We start from the raw sequence: 15014 nt of genomic DNA on the forward strand, positions 1-15014 counted from the left end.
GGTCTGCTCTAAGGGATCCAGTAGAGAGAGAGACAGCTCTGGCAGGGTTGTGGGACGGGGGTGCCATGGACTTGCCTTGCACATGCACATTCTCTGGCTGGGAAGGAAAGCTCTCAGACACACTGCTTCCTGGGACACAGGTGTTCTATGTCACACTCCTAGAATGGCAGTTCCCAAGTGCAAATATGCTCCTTTGGAGCTTGTCTTGGTACCAAAGAAAAAAAGAAAGAAAACCCCACGGAAATTTTGGCAAATTCTAAAAATCCTCGAGGATGGGGATGTAGGCCCCGAAAAAGAGGACAAGTCTGAGAAAACCAGGATGTATGGCAACCCTATTACAGGGTGGAGCCCAAGTCTATGTTCAAAGATAGGAGGGCTAAGGCAGGATTTGGAGAAAGAAGTAACACCCTCTATAGAAGTGCCTTTGCCTTTTTGGATGGTTTATTTCATGTATACATTTTAAAAAATTCTGTTATATGAATATCTTTTTCTTTTTTTCTTTTTTTAGGTTTTCACATAATACATCTTAGGAACACCATATGGTTTACTATTCTAATTTTTCTGTGGCTTCCCATATCACTTGATAAGATTTTATACCACCACTCTCTGAAATGCCCATTTGTTTCTAACATTACACAATGTATAAAATATAAACCTGAAGACTTCCAGTCTGCAACGATGGAAAGGGAAATATGGCTCAAAGCGAATCAGCTGCTTTGGGGGGGGGAGTTTGGGGGCAGCTCGGAGGCAACAAGCACCCCAAAGAAGGTCAACCAGGACATCGAGGGTTCCTGCAGAGATCAAAAGCAAGCTCCCAATGGTTCTGCACAGTCCCATCTGATGATGTCTGGGCTCAGTGGTAGAGCTTCTGATTTTGGTTCACACTCCAGCAGTATGATGCCTCATAATTCCGTCTCCACGAGTTGCAGATTTCCCTGAAAATAAAACCAAAGGAAAGGATTTTGTCTTTGTTGTTGTTGTTGTTTAGTCGTTTAGTCGTGTCCGACTCTTCGTGACCCCATGGACCAGAGAAAGCCAGGCACCTCTGTCCTCCACTGCCTTCCGCAGTTTGGTCAAACTCATTTTTGTCTTTACAAAGTGCTTTTAGCACTTGGAGTACTTAGGTGATTTCCCTTGGAGAACAAAGAGAGAGTCGTCTCTGGAAATGGCTTTTATCTTGCTTGGGAACGAGCTGGCTGAAGCTTTTAAGGTAATACAGAGAGTCTGCCAGTGGCAATAAAAGGAGGGGGTTAACAGGATAAGACCCAGTTGAACTGGTGAAGGACTTCTTCCTGCTTGAGATCTAAAGAAGCTTCTGGAAATTGTACTGGCTGAGCAAGATACCCAGCGAAATGATGCAGTGGATATAAAGTAGTCTCATATGAATAACATTTATAACATTCACAGTGATACCGTGAGATACCGCTGGGATATTGTTGTGCCGCAGTCAGTTCTTCTTCTCTTTGCCTCTCTGTTTGTTCCTGCAGCTGTTCGTTCCTAGCCCTTTGCTGCAGAGCATTCCAGAACTTTTCTTGTTCAGGTTCTGCTTCTCCCTGATTGGGCACAACAAGCAGCCAATCAAGATTCCATACAGAGCATATACCTAGGAAAGCTATCTTATGGAATTATTATTATTATTATTAAAATTCCTTATGATTTCAGGCAGCAGTAGCTGTGTGAGCCAACAGCAAGGAGGACCGATCCGAAAGTGTTTTTGGTTGTATTTCTATTTTAAAATTCTAGTTGCTAATTCACTTGAATTCCAAACGTGGTCGATTCTTGCGCCCCATTGGTTAGGTTCTGAGAAGAAAGTGAATTGTTTATCTATTGGATGTCTTAATCTCCATATGTCCACCAAATTACAACTTTCTACTAAAGAGAAAAAAGTCTTGGGTAGTTTCCCTTCTTTGGAATCCATTATCCTTCCTGATCTGTCCATTTCTAGGGAAACTACCCTGTTTAAGTCCCCCATTATGCTAATCTTTTGATCCATGAAGTCAAATAGTTTCTCTTCTAAAAGCTTGTACAATTCTGTTTTACTACCATTTGATGTGCAAATGGTACCTCTAGTTACAAACTTAATTCGTTCTGGAGGTCCATTCCTTAACCTGAAACTGTTCTTAACCAGAGGCGTGCTTTCGCTAATGGGGCCTCTTGCTGCCGCTGTGCCTCTGGCACACAATTTCCATTCTCTCCCTGGGGCAAAGTTCTCAACTCAAGGTAAGTCTTCCAGGTTAGCAGATTTTGTAACCTGAAGCATTTGTAACTCGAGGTACCACTGTATTATTATTTTCTCGTCTTGGGTTGTAACCTGAACAGTGATCATCCTTCCTTCCTCGTCCTTGAAGATCTGCTGTGCTTCATATTTGTTTTTGATGTACAATACCATGCCTCTCTTTTTGCTTTTGTCTGATGAAATAAATTTGTTTCCTAATTTTTTGTTGACAAAAATCTTCTATGTTTTCTTGCCACGTGAGCTTCTTGTAAACAAATAATATCCAAATTTTCTTTGACAAAATATGCTCAATTTTATTCCTTTAAATTTTATTATTGTCCATTAACATTCTATGTCCATGTTCAATGCCATTTTTGTTTCTTGTTAGTGTTTTGTTATAAAAGTCTTTAAGGTTCCTCCTCCTCCTCCTCCTCCTCCTCCTCCTCCTCCTCCTCCTCTACTTGTCCTGGTATCGCAGCAGCTTCTTCTTTACCCAGTTCCTTTGCATAATTTCTCCAAAATTTGTCGGTCTCCTGAATGCTTAAATTTGATTTTTTTCTCTTTGTAATAAAAAGAGAACTCCTCTGGAAATTCCCATTTGAAATTGATTTCGTTCTTCCAAAGAGTATCAGTTAATGTCTTGTAAGGTTCATGTTTTTTTCAGGAGCCTCATGGCAATTTTTTAAAAAAATCACTGTGAAGACACCATCTTTGCAAAGTCTTTTCTGTCTGTTCTTTTGTAAAATTATGCTTCTCATTTCTTTGTTCTTAAAAATAATCAAACAGTCCCCTGGAATGTTTTTTAGCTTTAGCTGATTTTGCTTTGATTCTGAATGCACTTTGCATTGCATTAGCTATTTCTTCTTGTTGCATATTTAACCATTGTGCAATTTCAGAAATCAATTTATTTTTAATGTCCTCTCCTAGGGTCTCTGGCACTGATCTAAAACACAGATTTGATTCCCTTTGTTTCATTTCATTCATTGCATAGCGTCCCATAATTCCTCCTGTGCTTTGTTTAAGTCTAATAGGTAAAGGTAAAGGTACCCCTGCCCGTACGGGCCAGTCTTGACAGACTCTGGGGTTGTGCGCCCATCTCACTTAAGAGGCCAGGGGCCAGCGCTGTCCGGAGACACTTCCGGGTCACATGGCCAGTGTGACATCGCTGCTCTGGCGAGCCAGAGCCGCACACGGAAACGCCGTTTACCTTCCCGCTGGTAAGCGGTCCCTATTTATCTACTTGCACCCAGAGGTGCTTTCGAACTGCTAGGTTGGCAGGCGCTGGGACCGAGCAGCGGGAGCGCACCCCGTCGCAGGGATTCGAACCCCCGACCTTTCGATCGGCAAGTCCTAGGTGCTGAGGCTTTAACCCACAGCGCCACCTGCGTCCCTTTTAAGTCTAATACCTTGCCTTTAAATTTCTCTTCTTTTCTTACGTCCCTCAAATCCTTCTGGGGTTCTTGACGTTCATGGTGTTCTTGACTTTTCCCTCCCTTGTATATAGTTCCTGTTTTGTCTAGCCCTCTGCCTTTTTCCTCCTTCTCAAAACAAGCGCCCTTCTTTACTTTTGTTTCCTTAGTTCCAATACGTCTAGTAAACAATACTGAAGGACACTACAACTAACAGTCAAAGATTCTCACAGTCAAAGAGCCACAGCAATGAAAACAATACGGGAAGGAGAAGAGGAATCTAGTCTATTACAACCAGCCTAATAAATCCAAATTAAGGTGATCTCTTAAAGTTTTAAAATTAAAGGTTTTAAGTAGAATCAAAGGGCAAGGACAAACTCTTCAGCCACTTGCTTGGCTTAATCCACAAGTCTCACTACCTACGCTGGACTTGGAGCGGAAGTAACCATTAAAATAAATCTGAAAGACAAACAAACAATCATTTCTGCCACTTGCTGGCTTAATCCACATATAGGAGGGTAGGAAAAAATAAAAAATGAAATGAAATAAAAAGCAGCAGCCAGGCTAATCTTAAACGCAAGGCAATGTGTTCTTTCATGCACAGCACCTGCCCCCCCCCACCTGGGAGGCTAGATGATCTTGAAAGTTTTAAGGTGGTACAATATGTGAAATGTTGCTCAGGGGACAGGTCCTCCGGGCTTCCATTGCGCACACTGCTTTCCTGGACCTCTGAGCTTAGCGGAGCAAAACACAGTGTATAAAGCCTTTTAGCCTTCTGTCCTCTGTGTGTGCCGTTAGTGTGCATAAATTAAGAGTCCACGCAGCTTCTCTAAGCTAGAAGCATTTATTACAGCAGCATAAATCATCCAGTATTGGGCAGAAAGAAAGACATGTCTGCTCCGGACAAAAACGAAACCAGAATAACAGAACAAAGAAAGCAGATCCCAGATGTGTGACACAGGATCTCTCCACCCCCTCAGAAGGCAGGATGCACACACTGAGCTGTTTAACCCTGTAAACTCAGGTTCTCCTCACACAACACCCCTCTTCAGATAGTTTGTAGGCTCAGTAAAATAATAGTAATAATATGACACTCTTTTTTGTTACAAAATGCAGCAGAGTAATTTAAAATGTTGCCTTGGTTTGCGAAAAATTATAGAAGAGAAAGAAACAAAAACAATGTAACAGTCTGAAAACTCTCCCCCAGCCGATCAGAGAGTCCCAAAAGAGGGGAAATAGATGTATGGAGCCAAGCTGGAGGGAGTATTTCTAACCCCACCCCCTGTAGTTCATATAGCAAATGGGGGGGGGCAATTGTAATATTTCAAATTATAAATCCTGCTGCAGGAAGGTCCACTTGAAAAAACAACACATTTTTTCAAGAAAGTCATGCACTTTTAAATTGTGCCACAGTCGGGGTTGACCTCCTTATTTTCACCCTGCTGCCCTCCAAATCATCCAAATTAAATTACAGACCTGTATTGAGATTTCGATTCAGGTTTCTTTTTGATTGACACCCTGTCACTGAATCCCAGGGGAGCTTGAGGCTTCATTCCACAGAGACAGAAAATGGCTCCTTAGCATCCTCACCTCAATATCACTGATCTTCTCCACTCCTTTAAGGAGCGATCCAGGCGGCAGAGAGGCTGCTTGAGGATGCTACAAGGCACAATCCTTTTGGGCTTTACAGTGGTTAGTAGTGCCTTTGCGTAATCCTCACTTTCTCTGCAGAACACAGAGAACCCAGGAGGGCTAAATCCTGCTCCCTCTTGGTCCACGACTCTGGGAGAAAGAAAGGCCTTGCATTCTCCAGTGTCCATTGTATGCTGAATTAAGTTAAATATACCACATACAAATCACCACTCAAATGAGAAAAAACACACAGAAACAAAGCAGAGGGAGAACCAAGAAAGAAAAAGAGAGAATTAAACCAGGCTCCCTCTGGCCTGTTACTAAAAGGCAACATGACCTTGAGAGAAAGATTACAGGACCAGTTCATTCTTGCTTAAACCGGCTTGACCCAAAACAACACCTGCTCTCAGCAGAATGGAAACTTACTTGTCAGTTAAAATGTTCCAGGTTGCACCAGCTAGAGAAGGCACCAACTTCTAGCTTGTGTCACACAGAGAAAATACCAGAACCTTCTACTTGAACCAATAGGTAAGAAATGTTCTGTACGTACCTCAAAAATGCAAGCTATCACACTGTGAGCTTTGAGTGAAGCGTGTTATAGAAATTTAATAATAAGAAAACAAATAAAATGGCTACTAGGATCTAGGGGTCTAAGGAGACCACAAGCTTAACATGAGTCAAGAGTGTGATGCAGCAGGGGGACAGGGTATTAATGCTCTTCTAGGCTGCATCAACAGAAGTCTAGTGCCCCATTCAAGGGCAGTAATAGTACCACTCTACTTTGTCTAGGTCAGACCACACCTGGAGTGCTGTGTCCCATTTTGGGCACCACAATTTAAGAAGGATGTTGACAAGCTCGAAGGCGCGCAGGAGAGGGCAACCAAGATGATCAAGGGGCTGGAAATCATGCCTTATGAGGACTGGTTGAGGGAATTGGGGATATTTAGTATGGGAAAGAGGAGATAAGATCGCCATCTTCAAAAACCTCCAGGGTTGTCACATGGAAGGTGAGATCACTTCGAGAGGGAAGGACACCAACCCATGGCTTCAAGTTACATGAAATAACATTCTGACACTAAGAGCAGTTTGACAGTGGAACAGTCTCCCTCGGGAGGTTGTGGACTCCTTTAATGGAGCTTTTTAATCAGAGGTTAGATGGCAATCTGTCATGGAGGCTTCAGTTTGAGATTCCTGCATTGCAGAGGGTTGGACTAGATGACCCTCTGAGTCCCTTCCAACTCTACAATCCTATGATTCTATGAGTCTAACTATCAAGCAAGTGGTAAAGAAACATGACAGGATGGAATCCCAACAGAAGTTCTGAAAGCCAGCTTCAGATCTTCCTTCATGAAACACCTCCACGACCTCCTCTTTGAGAGTTAGGAACAAGGATCTATGGCACAAGACACAAGTATCATACATACCACCAAGTTGATATCTTTTTGTCAATAAATGTCAGGAGCGGAGAACCCTCTCCTCTCCTGGTAGCATCAAAGACAAGAAGAACAAGCAAGTTTATATTTATGTTTTTTATTCAGTCATCTGGTTGCAAGACAAAGAATCCAGGTCTCCACAAAAAGGAGACATTGCCTACTCTGAAGGTAACCTCTTCCATCCCCAACAACATCCTGAGTACTTACAGAAAATCCCGGGAATCACACTCCTTTGCATTATCTGCACCTGAATGCAGAGTAAGTGATAAGCCCTTGGAGAAGGAGAATCTCCCAAACTTACCAGGGAGATCTCTGCAGTCTGCTCTCTCACTCCCCCCTCCTCCACCACTACCTTCAGCTATAATTCAGTTCTGCCTTCTTCTCCTCTTGAAACTGCTGGAGACAAGGTGGCGAACCTTCCCACTCTCCCTCCTCTTCTGAGAGGAGCCGAACAGACTGAGTGGACACTTCCGAGTCTTCCTGTTCAGTTTATTCCCCGACAGTAAAGATTAAAATATCAGTTCTCATTGGCTGGGTAACAGGACAGATTGAAGCAACCACAACCACTTAACCTTGTTGATGGCCACAGTGCATAGGAGTCAACTCCTAGAGGTAGAGTCCCCAATAAAATATTTTAGGGGGCCGCCTCCCTCAAGTTCATGGGCATTGCCATTTAAATGATGTTTGTGCACTGTCTTGTGATTGATTATGCAGGGGGGAGCTTACCTGTTCCACCCCCAAAACTTTATTCAAGTTGGCACCCCTGTGGCCATGAATGCCATGTAAGGAGCAGCACATGTTGCCAGTACTGGGCCCACACTGGTGTGGGCCCAAGTCTTGCCCCCTGCCAAGTTCTGAAGAAATCAAGAGCAAGTCAATGTGTTTGTTGTGGAATGTTGGCTCATTATGAGAGTAAGAGCGCTGGAATTTCCCAGTGATAAAGCCGAAGTTGTATTTGTGATTAGTCTGCTAGAAGGGGACACCAAACGCTGGGTGGCCTCATTCTCATTGCCTGGCATGCATGGTTGTCCTTATGTGCCTTCTAAGGTAAATTGACTTGTGAAGTCTCCATACAGTACCTTGCTCATTGCCCTCAAACCCTGGAGGAGGAAGCATGTACAGATCCTCCTGGAGTTCTGAGTTCAAGTAGGCTACATCCATATCAAAGTGATGCACCAGCAAACCTCTTTCTGCAGCGATGGCTAAGAGCATGCACAGAGTTTCACTCCTGGAAATAGGAGCATAAACTTCAGTATAATGCAGCCCCTTCCGCTGCGTGAACCCTCTGGCTACCAGCCTAGCCTTGTACTGTGGTTCTCCAGTTGCTGTGGGTTTAAGACGGTAAACCCAGTGGCTACTCATGGCCTGTTTGCCCACTGGCATCTTTGTGAGGGAGAACACACCTAGAGACTCCATTGAGCTCATCTCCTTCTGCATTGCCTCATGCCATTTCCTGGTTTCTTCCTGAGGCAGTTTCTGAACATCCTCAAAACTCTCAGGTTCACACTATGCCATACCAACCCACACACTAGTGACTGCAAACCTGTCAGGAGGTTTCCCTTTTGTTGTCCGAGTTGAACGGCGCAACACAATTTCAGGTGCCCCCTCTGACCCACTAGGGCCAGCCAGAACATCCTTGGCATCAGAGTGCTCCCCCTCTGACTTACTGCACCTTCTAGAATTCTCAGCTGAACCTGTGGGAGAAGAAGGAGCACTGCTGTGCTCAAGCTTCACAGCTTTAGGAGAAGTTCTCCCCTCTACCTGCTCTGGGTCGGGACTCTGTTCCTCAGCAGCATATTCAACCTCTTCCTCTTCTTCATCAGCAGAGTCAAGCAGACTCTCTAAAAGAATATCAGGGTTCCCATGTATCCATGTCCACCCACTCTGCTCACAGAATTCAGCACTGTTGCTGAGCAGAATTCTGGACTGATTCCCTGATGGATAAGCGAACCTCCATCCCTTGGTCCCTGGCTCGTACCCACAGAAAATCATCTTTTGGGATCTGGGGCGACCCTTTTTGCGTTTGGCCTTTGGTATGAGGACCCAAGCGTCACAGCCAAAAACATGGAAGAAATGCACCTTGGGCTTCTTGCCATGCAGCAGAAAATAGGGTGTGTCCCCTACCACTGAATTGAACAACCTGTTTGAAGCTATTAATCTGCTGTCCAGTCACGCTCCCCTGTGCAACATCTGTTGGGGTCGACCTGGGCAGAAAATGCAGAGTTGCAATGGTCCTGCCATCCGTGTGAGAAAGAGGGATAAATCAAGTCCAGAGACAGTTCCTTTCTATCTCTAAAGCGTTTAATTTACAAGCAGTAAATCATTCCACACCGTCGGAGCTTTCCCATGCTAGAAACACACACAGTCTAAATCGAAAGCAGCTCTCACAGACAACGACGGACAAAGCCTGTGACGCACGGCCTAACGTAAAGGCCCCTCCCCCAGATACAGGACACCAAGGAGTTTATAACCACCAAACTCCACACTGTTCAAGGTAAAATTGGGCATCCGCCAAGACTCCCCCCAAAAGCGCTGTGGGAGCCCGGCGTCAAACAGCAACGCTGCGGACATCTCCTGCAGCATTCTGTTCCAACGTTCTGCAATGCCATTCTGCTGGGGACTGTGTGGAATTGTCAACCTGTGTTGAATCCCCTTCTTGCAGAAGAAACTTTGCAGTGCAGACCCGGTGAACTCCCCATCGTGGTCGCTCTGAAAGTTTCACACACATGTGGAAAACTGCAGTTCCACTGCCACAATCCAGTCTTTAATTAGCGGCGCAGCCTCACTCTTGTGTTGAAGTATGAACAGCCAGCCATTCTTTGAAAAATCATCAATCAGCACCAACGCATATTTAGCCCTGCCCATACTGGTTACTGACATGGGGCCACACAAATCTGCATGCACTAGCTGAAAAGGCCTAGTGGTCACCCTTTCAGACCTTGGGTATGGGCACGTTTTCACCTTTGCGTGCTTACACCCTCTGCACTCAAGAAACTTAGCACAATATTTCATTTTGCACCCCTCAGTACATTCTGAGATCTTCTTCTTGAAACTACTGGAGATAAGGGGGGCAAACCTTCCCACTCTCCCTCCTTTTCTGAGAGGAGCCGAACACACTGAGTGGACACTTCCGAGTCTTCCTGTTCAGTTCATTCCCCGACAATAAAGAATTAAAATATCAGTTTTCCTTGGCTGGGTATACAGGACAGATTGAAGCAACCACAACCGCTTCCAGCCATCAATCATGCAATAAAATATTTAAGGGGGACTCCTCCACAAAGTTCATGGGCATTGCCATTCAAATGACGTGTGTACACTGTCTTGTGATCAATTATGCAGGGGACAGCTTACCTGCTCCACCTGCAATATTTTATTTAAGTTAGCACCTCTGCAGCCATGAATACCATGAAAGCAGCCCCCTGCCAAGTTCTGAAGAAATCAAGGGCAGTTCACTGTGTTTGTTGCCCAATATTAGCCCTATATGAGAATAAGGGCGCCGGAATTTCCCAGTGATAAAGCCAAAATTGTATTTCTGATTAGTCTGTTACAAGGGGACACCAAACGCTGGGTGACCCCCCCATTCTCATTGCCTGGCATGCATGGTTGTCCTTATGTGCCTTCTAAGGTAGTGGCGATGGAGATCAGAAGGGGCAATGGGGCATCAAACACACAGAATAAGGAAACAAATATTAGTATGCATTGCAAATAAATACATTAAAAAGAAAACAGGCTATAACTGGACCCTTCCATTCTTTATTTTCGTAGCCATCTACGTTTGAGCTTGCAGAATAACGTCTTTTCAAGGTGTTTTTGAGGGCTGATGCCAAAGAGTCCCATAATCTAGATGGCAGAGTGTGGATTGTGCATTAAAACAGTGAGGTGGGGTGATCTCTTGGTTTTGTTTTTGTATAGTGATCATGTGATCCAGTTTCTTTCATTCTAAAGTGTCTTCTTAGAGCCAAGTATCATCAGGCACCTTCTTACAAATGTACCCTATGCGTTGCTCACAGTGTAATGCCATCCAGCAATCTACGTAGCAATCAAGGCCTATTGCAGCACAATGGTTTCTCTCTTCGTTTTTAGGCTCACCTGTTTTCCAGTACCTGAAAAGAAAAGAGCAGCACTGATCAATCAAGATTGGATGTCTACTTCCTCATGTGCTCCCCATGCCTTCTACCATTAAAAAGATGTCCAGCTCTTTCTCTCTTAACATCCACCCACAATTGGGATGGATTTTTCTCCCCAGATTTTAGAATTCTAACCATGTAAGGAAAACAACAACAACAACTGTGGGTCACGACTGTCTCTTTTCTTTTCACATGCAGTGGTTTCTCATAGGAAACTACAAAAAGTGAGGGTGTCACTTTGGAAGGCTCAGTGGTACACACAAGAACTGTCAGTCAATTTAGTTTGGGAAGTATCCAATGCAGTACTCCTGCTATTGCCAGGATTTCCATTTCTGCAACAGAACTGGCCCTCTCTCCTTTCCATAAGCACCCACATCCTCCTCAGATCTGCTCTGGACAGTTGTGGGTGTTGAGAGATCCTTACTCTCTCGTAGCAGAGTTAGCACAGTAGTGATTGTTCTGAGCATATTAAAACCATCTTAGATTGGCATCCGTCTTCATCCACCTCATCTCACATCCATCACTCACCCCATGCATGAGGCGAGCAATGACACTATACAGAAACAAAAATGGCTATGTCCTCAAATGAATTACAAAATTAATTCTATAACCACAAAGCCATTATAGGGTTGATTGAAATGACATATCTCTCAAATATATATCTTATCTAAATCTAACATAATGGTTCTAAGTTTACTTTAATCAATTATCCATAGTTGACAAAGGTATCACCCTATCCTCACTTTTATTGTCACTTGCATTCTCCAGTGTCCATTGTATACTGAATCAAGCCCCACTACACAGCACTAAAATTCTGTGATAAATGTATTCTATAACTCCCTCATTTTTAGCTCTCTGTGAATCTATTAAATTGATATTACTAGTAATGGTGTAGTAGGTGGTGGTTGTTTTTTACTCCCATGAGCTGTTTGGGTGAGATTTGCCCTTTGATCAAGTCTAAGATCACATACAGTAGTGGTTCCCAACTGGTGGTCCACGGACCACCCACCCAGGGGCTCCATGGTGTCATTCACATAACAAAACCTACTACAGAGATATCAAAATGTTCAAAGGTAGGGTGGCCCATGGTGTGGCTTTTGAAAAACAAGGGGTCTGCAGTACTTAGCTAACTGGGAACCACTGGCATACAGGGTTGAATTTCCCAGCTAGTATTATACAACCCCACGGCCCATTTGTAAAGTTTACTCAATACCTCTGCCAAAAAGGATTCGTGGTTGGTACTGGGTGCATCAATAGAGATGAATGTCATTGTATTTTGTTCCAGGAGACTTTGCACAAATATAAGGTGACCCTCTGTTAATCCGGACTACCTGTTCTACTACCAAACTGTGGATGAGTGAGATCTTCTCTGACCTTATCAATGCATCAACACAAGCTGAAAAGAGTTGTTAGATACTTAAAGAGAACCATGAAGTGTCTTAAACTGCCAGCTGACAGTGTTGCTTGGCTTTAGGTTCCCTGCAAGTCCTTTTGAAGCTGAACTAAGGAGCAGAAACCATTTAAAAGCATGCCTTCAGCCTCTTCCGAATCACCACATTCATTAGGTTAGAGAAGCAGGAAGAGTAGCCTTCCTGCCTCTCCAACCTAGTGAGAAGCAGCAGCCGCTCCCCTGGACAATGATGTGGAGAAGTACATATGGAGATCTTTGGTAGTAGAGAAAATTGCATGGCAAAATATATTTGGAAAGGGAAAGAATGAATTATGTAAACAGAATCTGTAACTTTTTGGAATGCATGCCATTAACAAATGTTTCTGCAGAAACTTACGTGACTATAGCCTCTATTCCTGCCAGCCATCTCCATTTCTTTGTTGCCTTGTCTTTAAAGACTCCAAACCAATAAAATTTGTTACGCTTTTGTACTTCCCTGTTTATAAAATGCTAGGGTAGGGGTGTTGAGAAAGAACAAATAAAATCTTTTAAGACAATATCCCTTTCTCTGGGAGACTATAGCCCTTTACAGAAATTCAACAGGCATAAAACAAACACATTTTAAAAGGAGAAGGTATCAGATTTGAAGACGCAATCCAAATTTTGGGGGGAAAGTGATCAAAACTATACATTGTATTCCCATCACCAATAATAATTTTGTATAGTGGTTGTGGTATTCTCCCCTTAATATAAATTATGATGCTGATGGTAATGACGATAATGATGGATGTGTCGGGAATTCAAGCCCATATCAGGAGAAACTGGCAACAATCCCAGGCACCCGGCTTGATTCCCTGTTGACCTCCCTGGCTGCATTCCCCAGCAAGCGCAGGCTAGGTCTCGATCGGCGATTCTTCTCAAACGTGGGAAGAACACACCCCCTCTTTCCTGCCCCCCCTTGGCAGGGGAAAGAGATAGACAGAAACGTATTTACATGCTTTTATTTCTGTCTTTGCAGTGTTACAAAAAACATGACTGCTCTCTTCAAACTCCAGCAGTGTTGTAACAAACACTTCCTGCACTTTCTGGACAGGAACAAATGGAAGAGCTCATTTTACACTCTGAGCTAATTCCGGTGCTTCGCACTGTGAATTGACTGTCCCTCTGTTTCCCACGGGCAGGCCCAACATTCCCATCATGTTTACTTTTCAAGCTATGACTTTGCAGCAGCATTGCTTCAATATCGTAACAGGATGATGATGATGGAATCAAGGAAGCATCCCTAAGAGGAAATATTGTAGTGAAGGGGAACTTCACCTGCCCTCACCGAGACTGGCTACATATGTGTTCCAGTCATGACACAAGCGTTATAATTTCCAGATACTGTAAATGACTGTGCCATAGAACAGTTGGTCTTGTCCTAGCAGGACAGTAACCTGTGTGTCAAATACTCCAATTTCTGCATCCATGTTTGATGGTTGGTTCCAGAGACACTGGAATCAGTCCAGTTGTGGTATGCTTGATGGCAGGATGATGGGATCTCACACATATCTGTGCCCTGCAGCATCCCAGTAGCCCCTCTGCCAGGGCTAAGGGGCTGGGAGATGGATATACCTTGCAAGCTCCTCTAGAGTCATCTCCATGATACTCTCCTGCCAGCTTAGCGTGGTGAGGGAAGCCATTTTTTTCTAAGCACTCAATACATCTCAAAGAGCAGAAGAAGAATTTACAGAGAATCCAAGAGAAATATGCCTCTGAAGTATCTACACCACCTCCTCCTCCTCCACCACCACCTCCTCCTTCAAGACCTCCTTCCTGACTGCCAGCTTCATTCTATTAGAGCTCAGCAGCTCCAAGAAACCTTAGTTAGCCCCAGATGGTAGCAGCTGCTCCCTGCCCCACCCACCCTTGGCTTGACTGATGGAGTTGCTGTCTTGGCTGCATACAGGTAGATGTAACCTTCTTAAATGGATAATGATGATAAGAACCCTTTGACTCAAGGAGATCCCCTACCTTTTCAATACTCAGCTTTGATGCTCACCTGTTCTTCAATTGTTTCCAGAGAAATGAGCTGGGCACCTTCCCTCTCACATTTTTTTTTGGAATCTGCCCATGAATCTTGGTCACGAGAAAGGAAATACATTGTCCTTTTATATATAATCCAACCGTCATTCAAGTTACCAATAAGGTGGTCTTTGAGTCAAGCCAGATATGGAGGAAGAAGAGAAAAAGAAAACAAGATAGGGAATTCAATTTCAGCCTCATATTCAAATTCAAGATAGAGAATTTAATGGGAACCACCTTATATGTCTGTGCAGATTTCAATTATTTTTGTTAAGTTCATTTCTGTCGCCGCATGGTAACATATATTCCTCTGGGAAGCTCAGAAATCTTAAAACAAGAAAAACATTAACTCTTCAACCCATGTTGATGCTGCAGTAAATACCTGGGTGGGCATAGCTGGACCAGGGAGTGCAGTCAAGAACCTCACCTACTTGTTTCCACCTGGATACTTAGGGCAGCATCAGGGCAGACTTGAAGGTTGGGAAGGGGGAGTAGCTGTGGTTTATCAAAATTCTCTTTCTCTCTACAAGCTCTCTGTTCAGTTGCGGGGGGGGGGGATCTAGAGTGTGTGTTCCTGGCATTGGGCAACTGGGACAGATGAGGGATTCTGCTGGTTTACCACCTGGTTTGCTGCCAAGCAGTCTCCCTGCCTGAGCTGACAGGATGGATCCAGTGGGCTTCCAAATGGCTCTGGGGGATATTTCAGCTAATATGACAGGTGCTCCTGCTGAGCTTTGGCTGATC

At 44.0% G+C, this 15014-nt stretch overlaps 1 protein-coding gene and 1 long non-coding RNA gene across 8 annotated transcripts in view; both read right to left on the bottom strand.

Annotated features, from left to right (window-relative positions):
- The window catches only part of LOC309377688 (CD209 antigen-like protein D), a 109275-nt gene that overhangs the window by 60077 nt on the left and 34184 nt on the right, over positions 1–15014 (bottom strand). For 2 of the 7 annotated variants that reach the window (XM_081925319.1, XM_081925320.1), the window contains exons 6-7: positions 14248–14399; positions 12604–12716 (exon numbers count right to left, since the gene is read on the bottom strand). The exons of 2 other annotated variants lie outside the window; for them this stretch is intronic. In XM_081925319.1, coding sequence (XP_081781445.1) covers positions 12604–12716; positions 14248–14399 — 265 coding nt within the window. Of the gene's footprint in view, positions 1–10420; positions 10793–12603; positions 12717–14247; positions 14400–15014 lie in introns of those variants that run through there. 3 more of the 7 variants (XM_081925322.1, XM_081925323.1, XM_081925321.1) reach the window with 3 other exon arrangements.
- Positions 424–1509, bottom strand: LOC309378454. The gene is made up of 2 exons (XR_014172087.1): positions 1414–1509; positions 424–935 (listed from the first exon to the last, which is right to left on the bottom strand). It is a non-coding gene; the product is annotated as an uncharacterized lncRNA (long non-coding RNA).

The sequence above is a fragment of the Podarcis melisellensis genome, assembly GCF_964234715.1.
Source record: "Podarcis melisellensis genome assembly, chromosome: 9".
In the NCBI taxonomy this organism is placed as follows: domain Eukaryota; kingdom Metazoa; phylum Chordata; class Lepidosauria; order Squamata; family Lacertidae; genus Podarcis; species Podarcis melisellensis.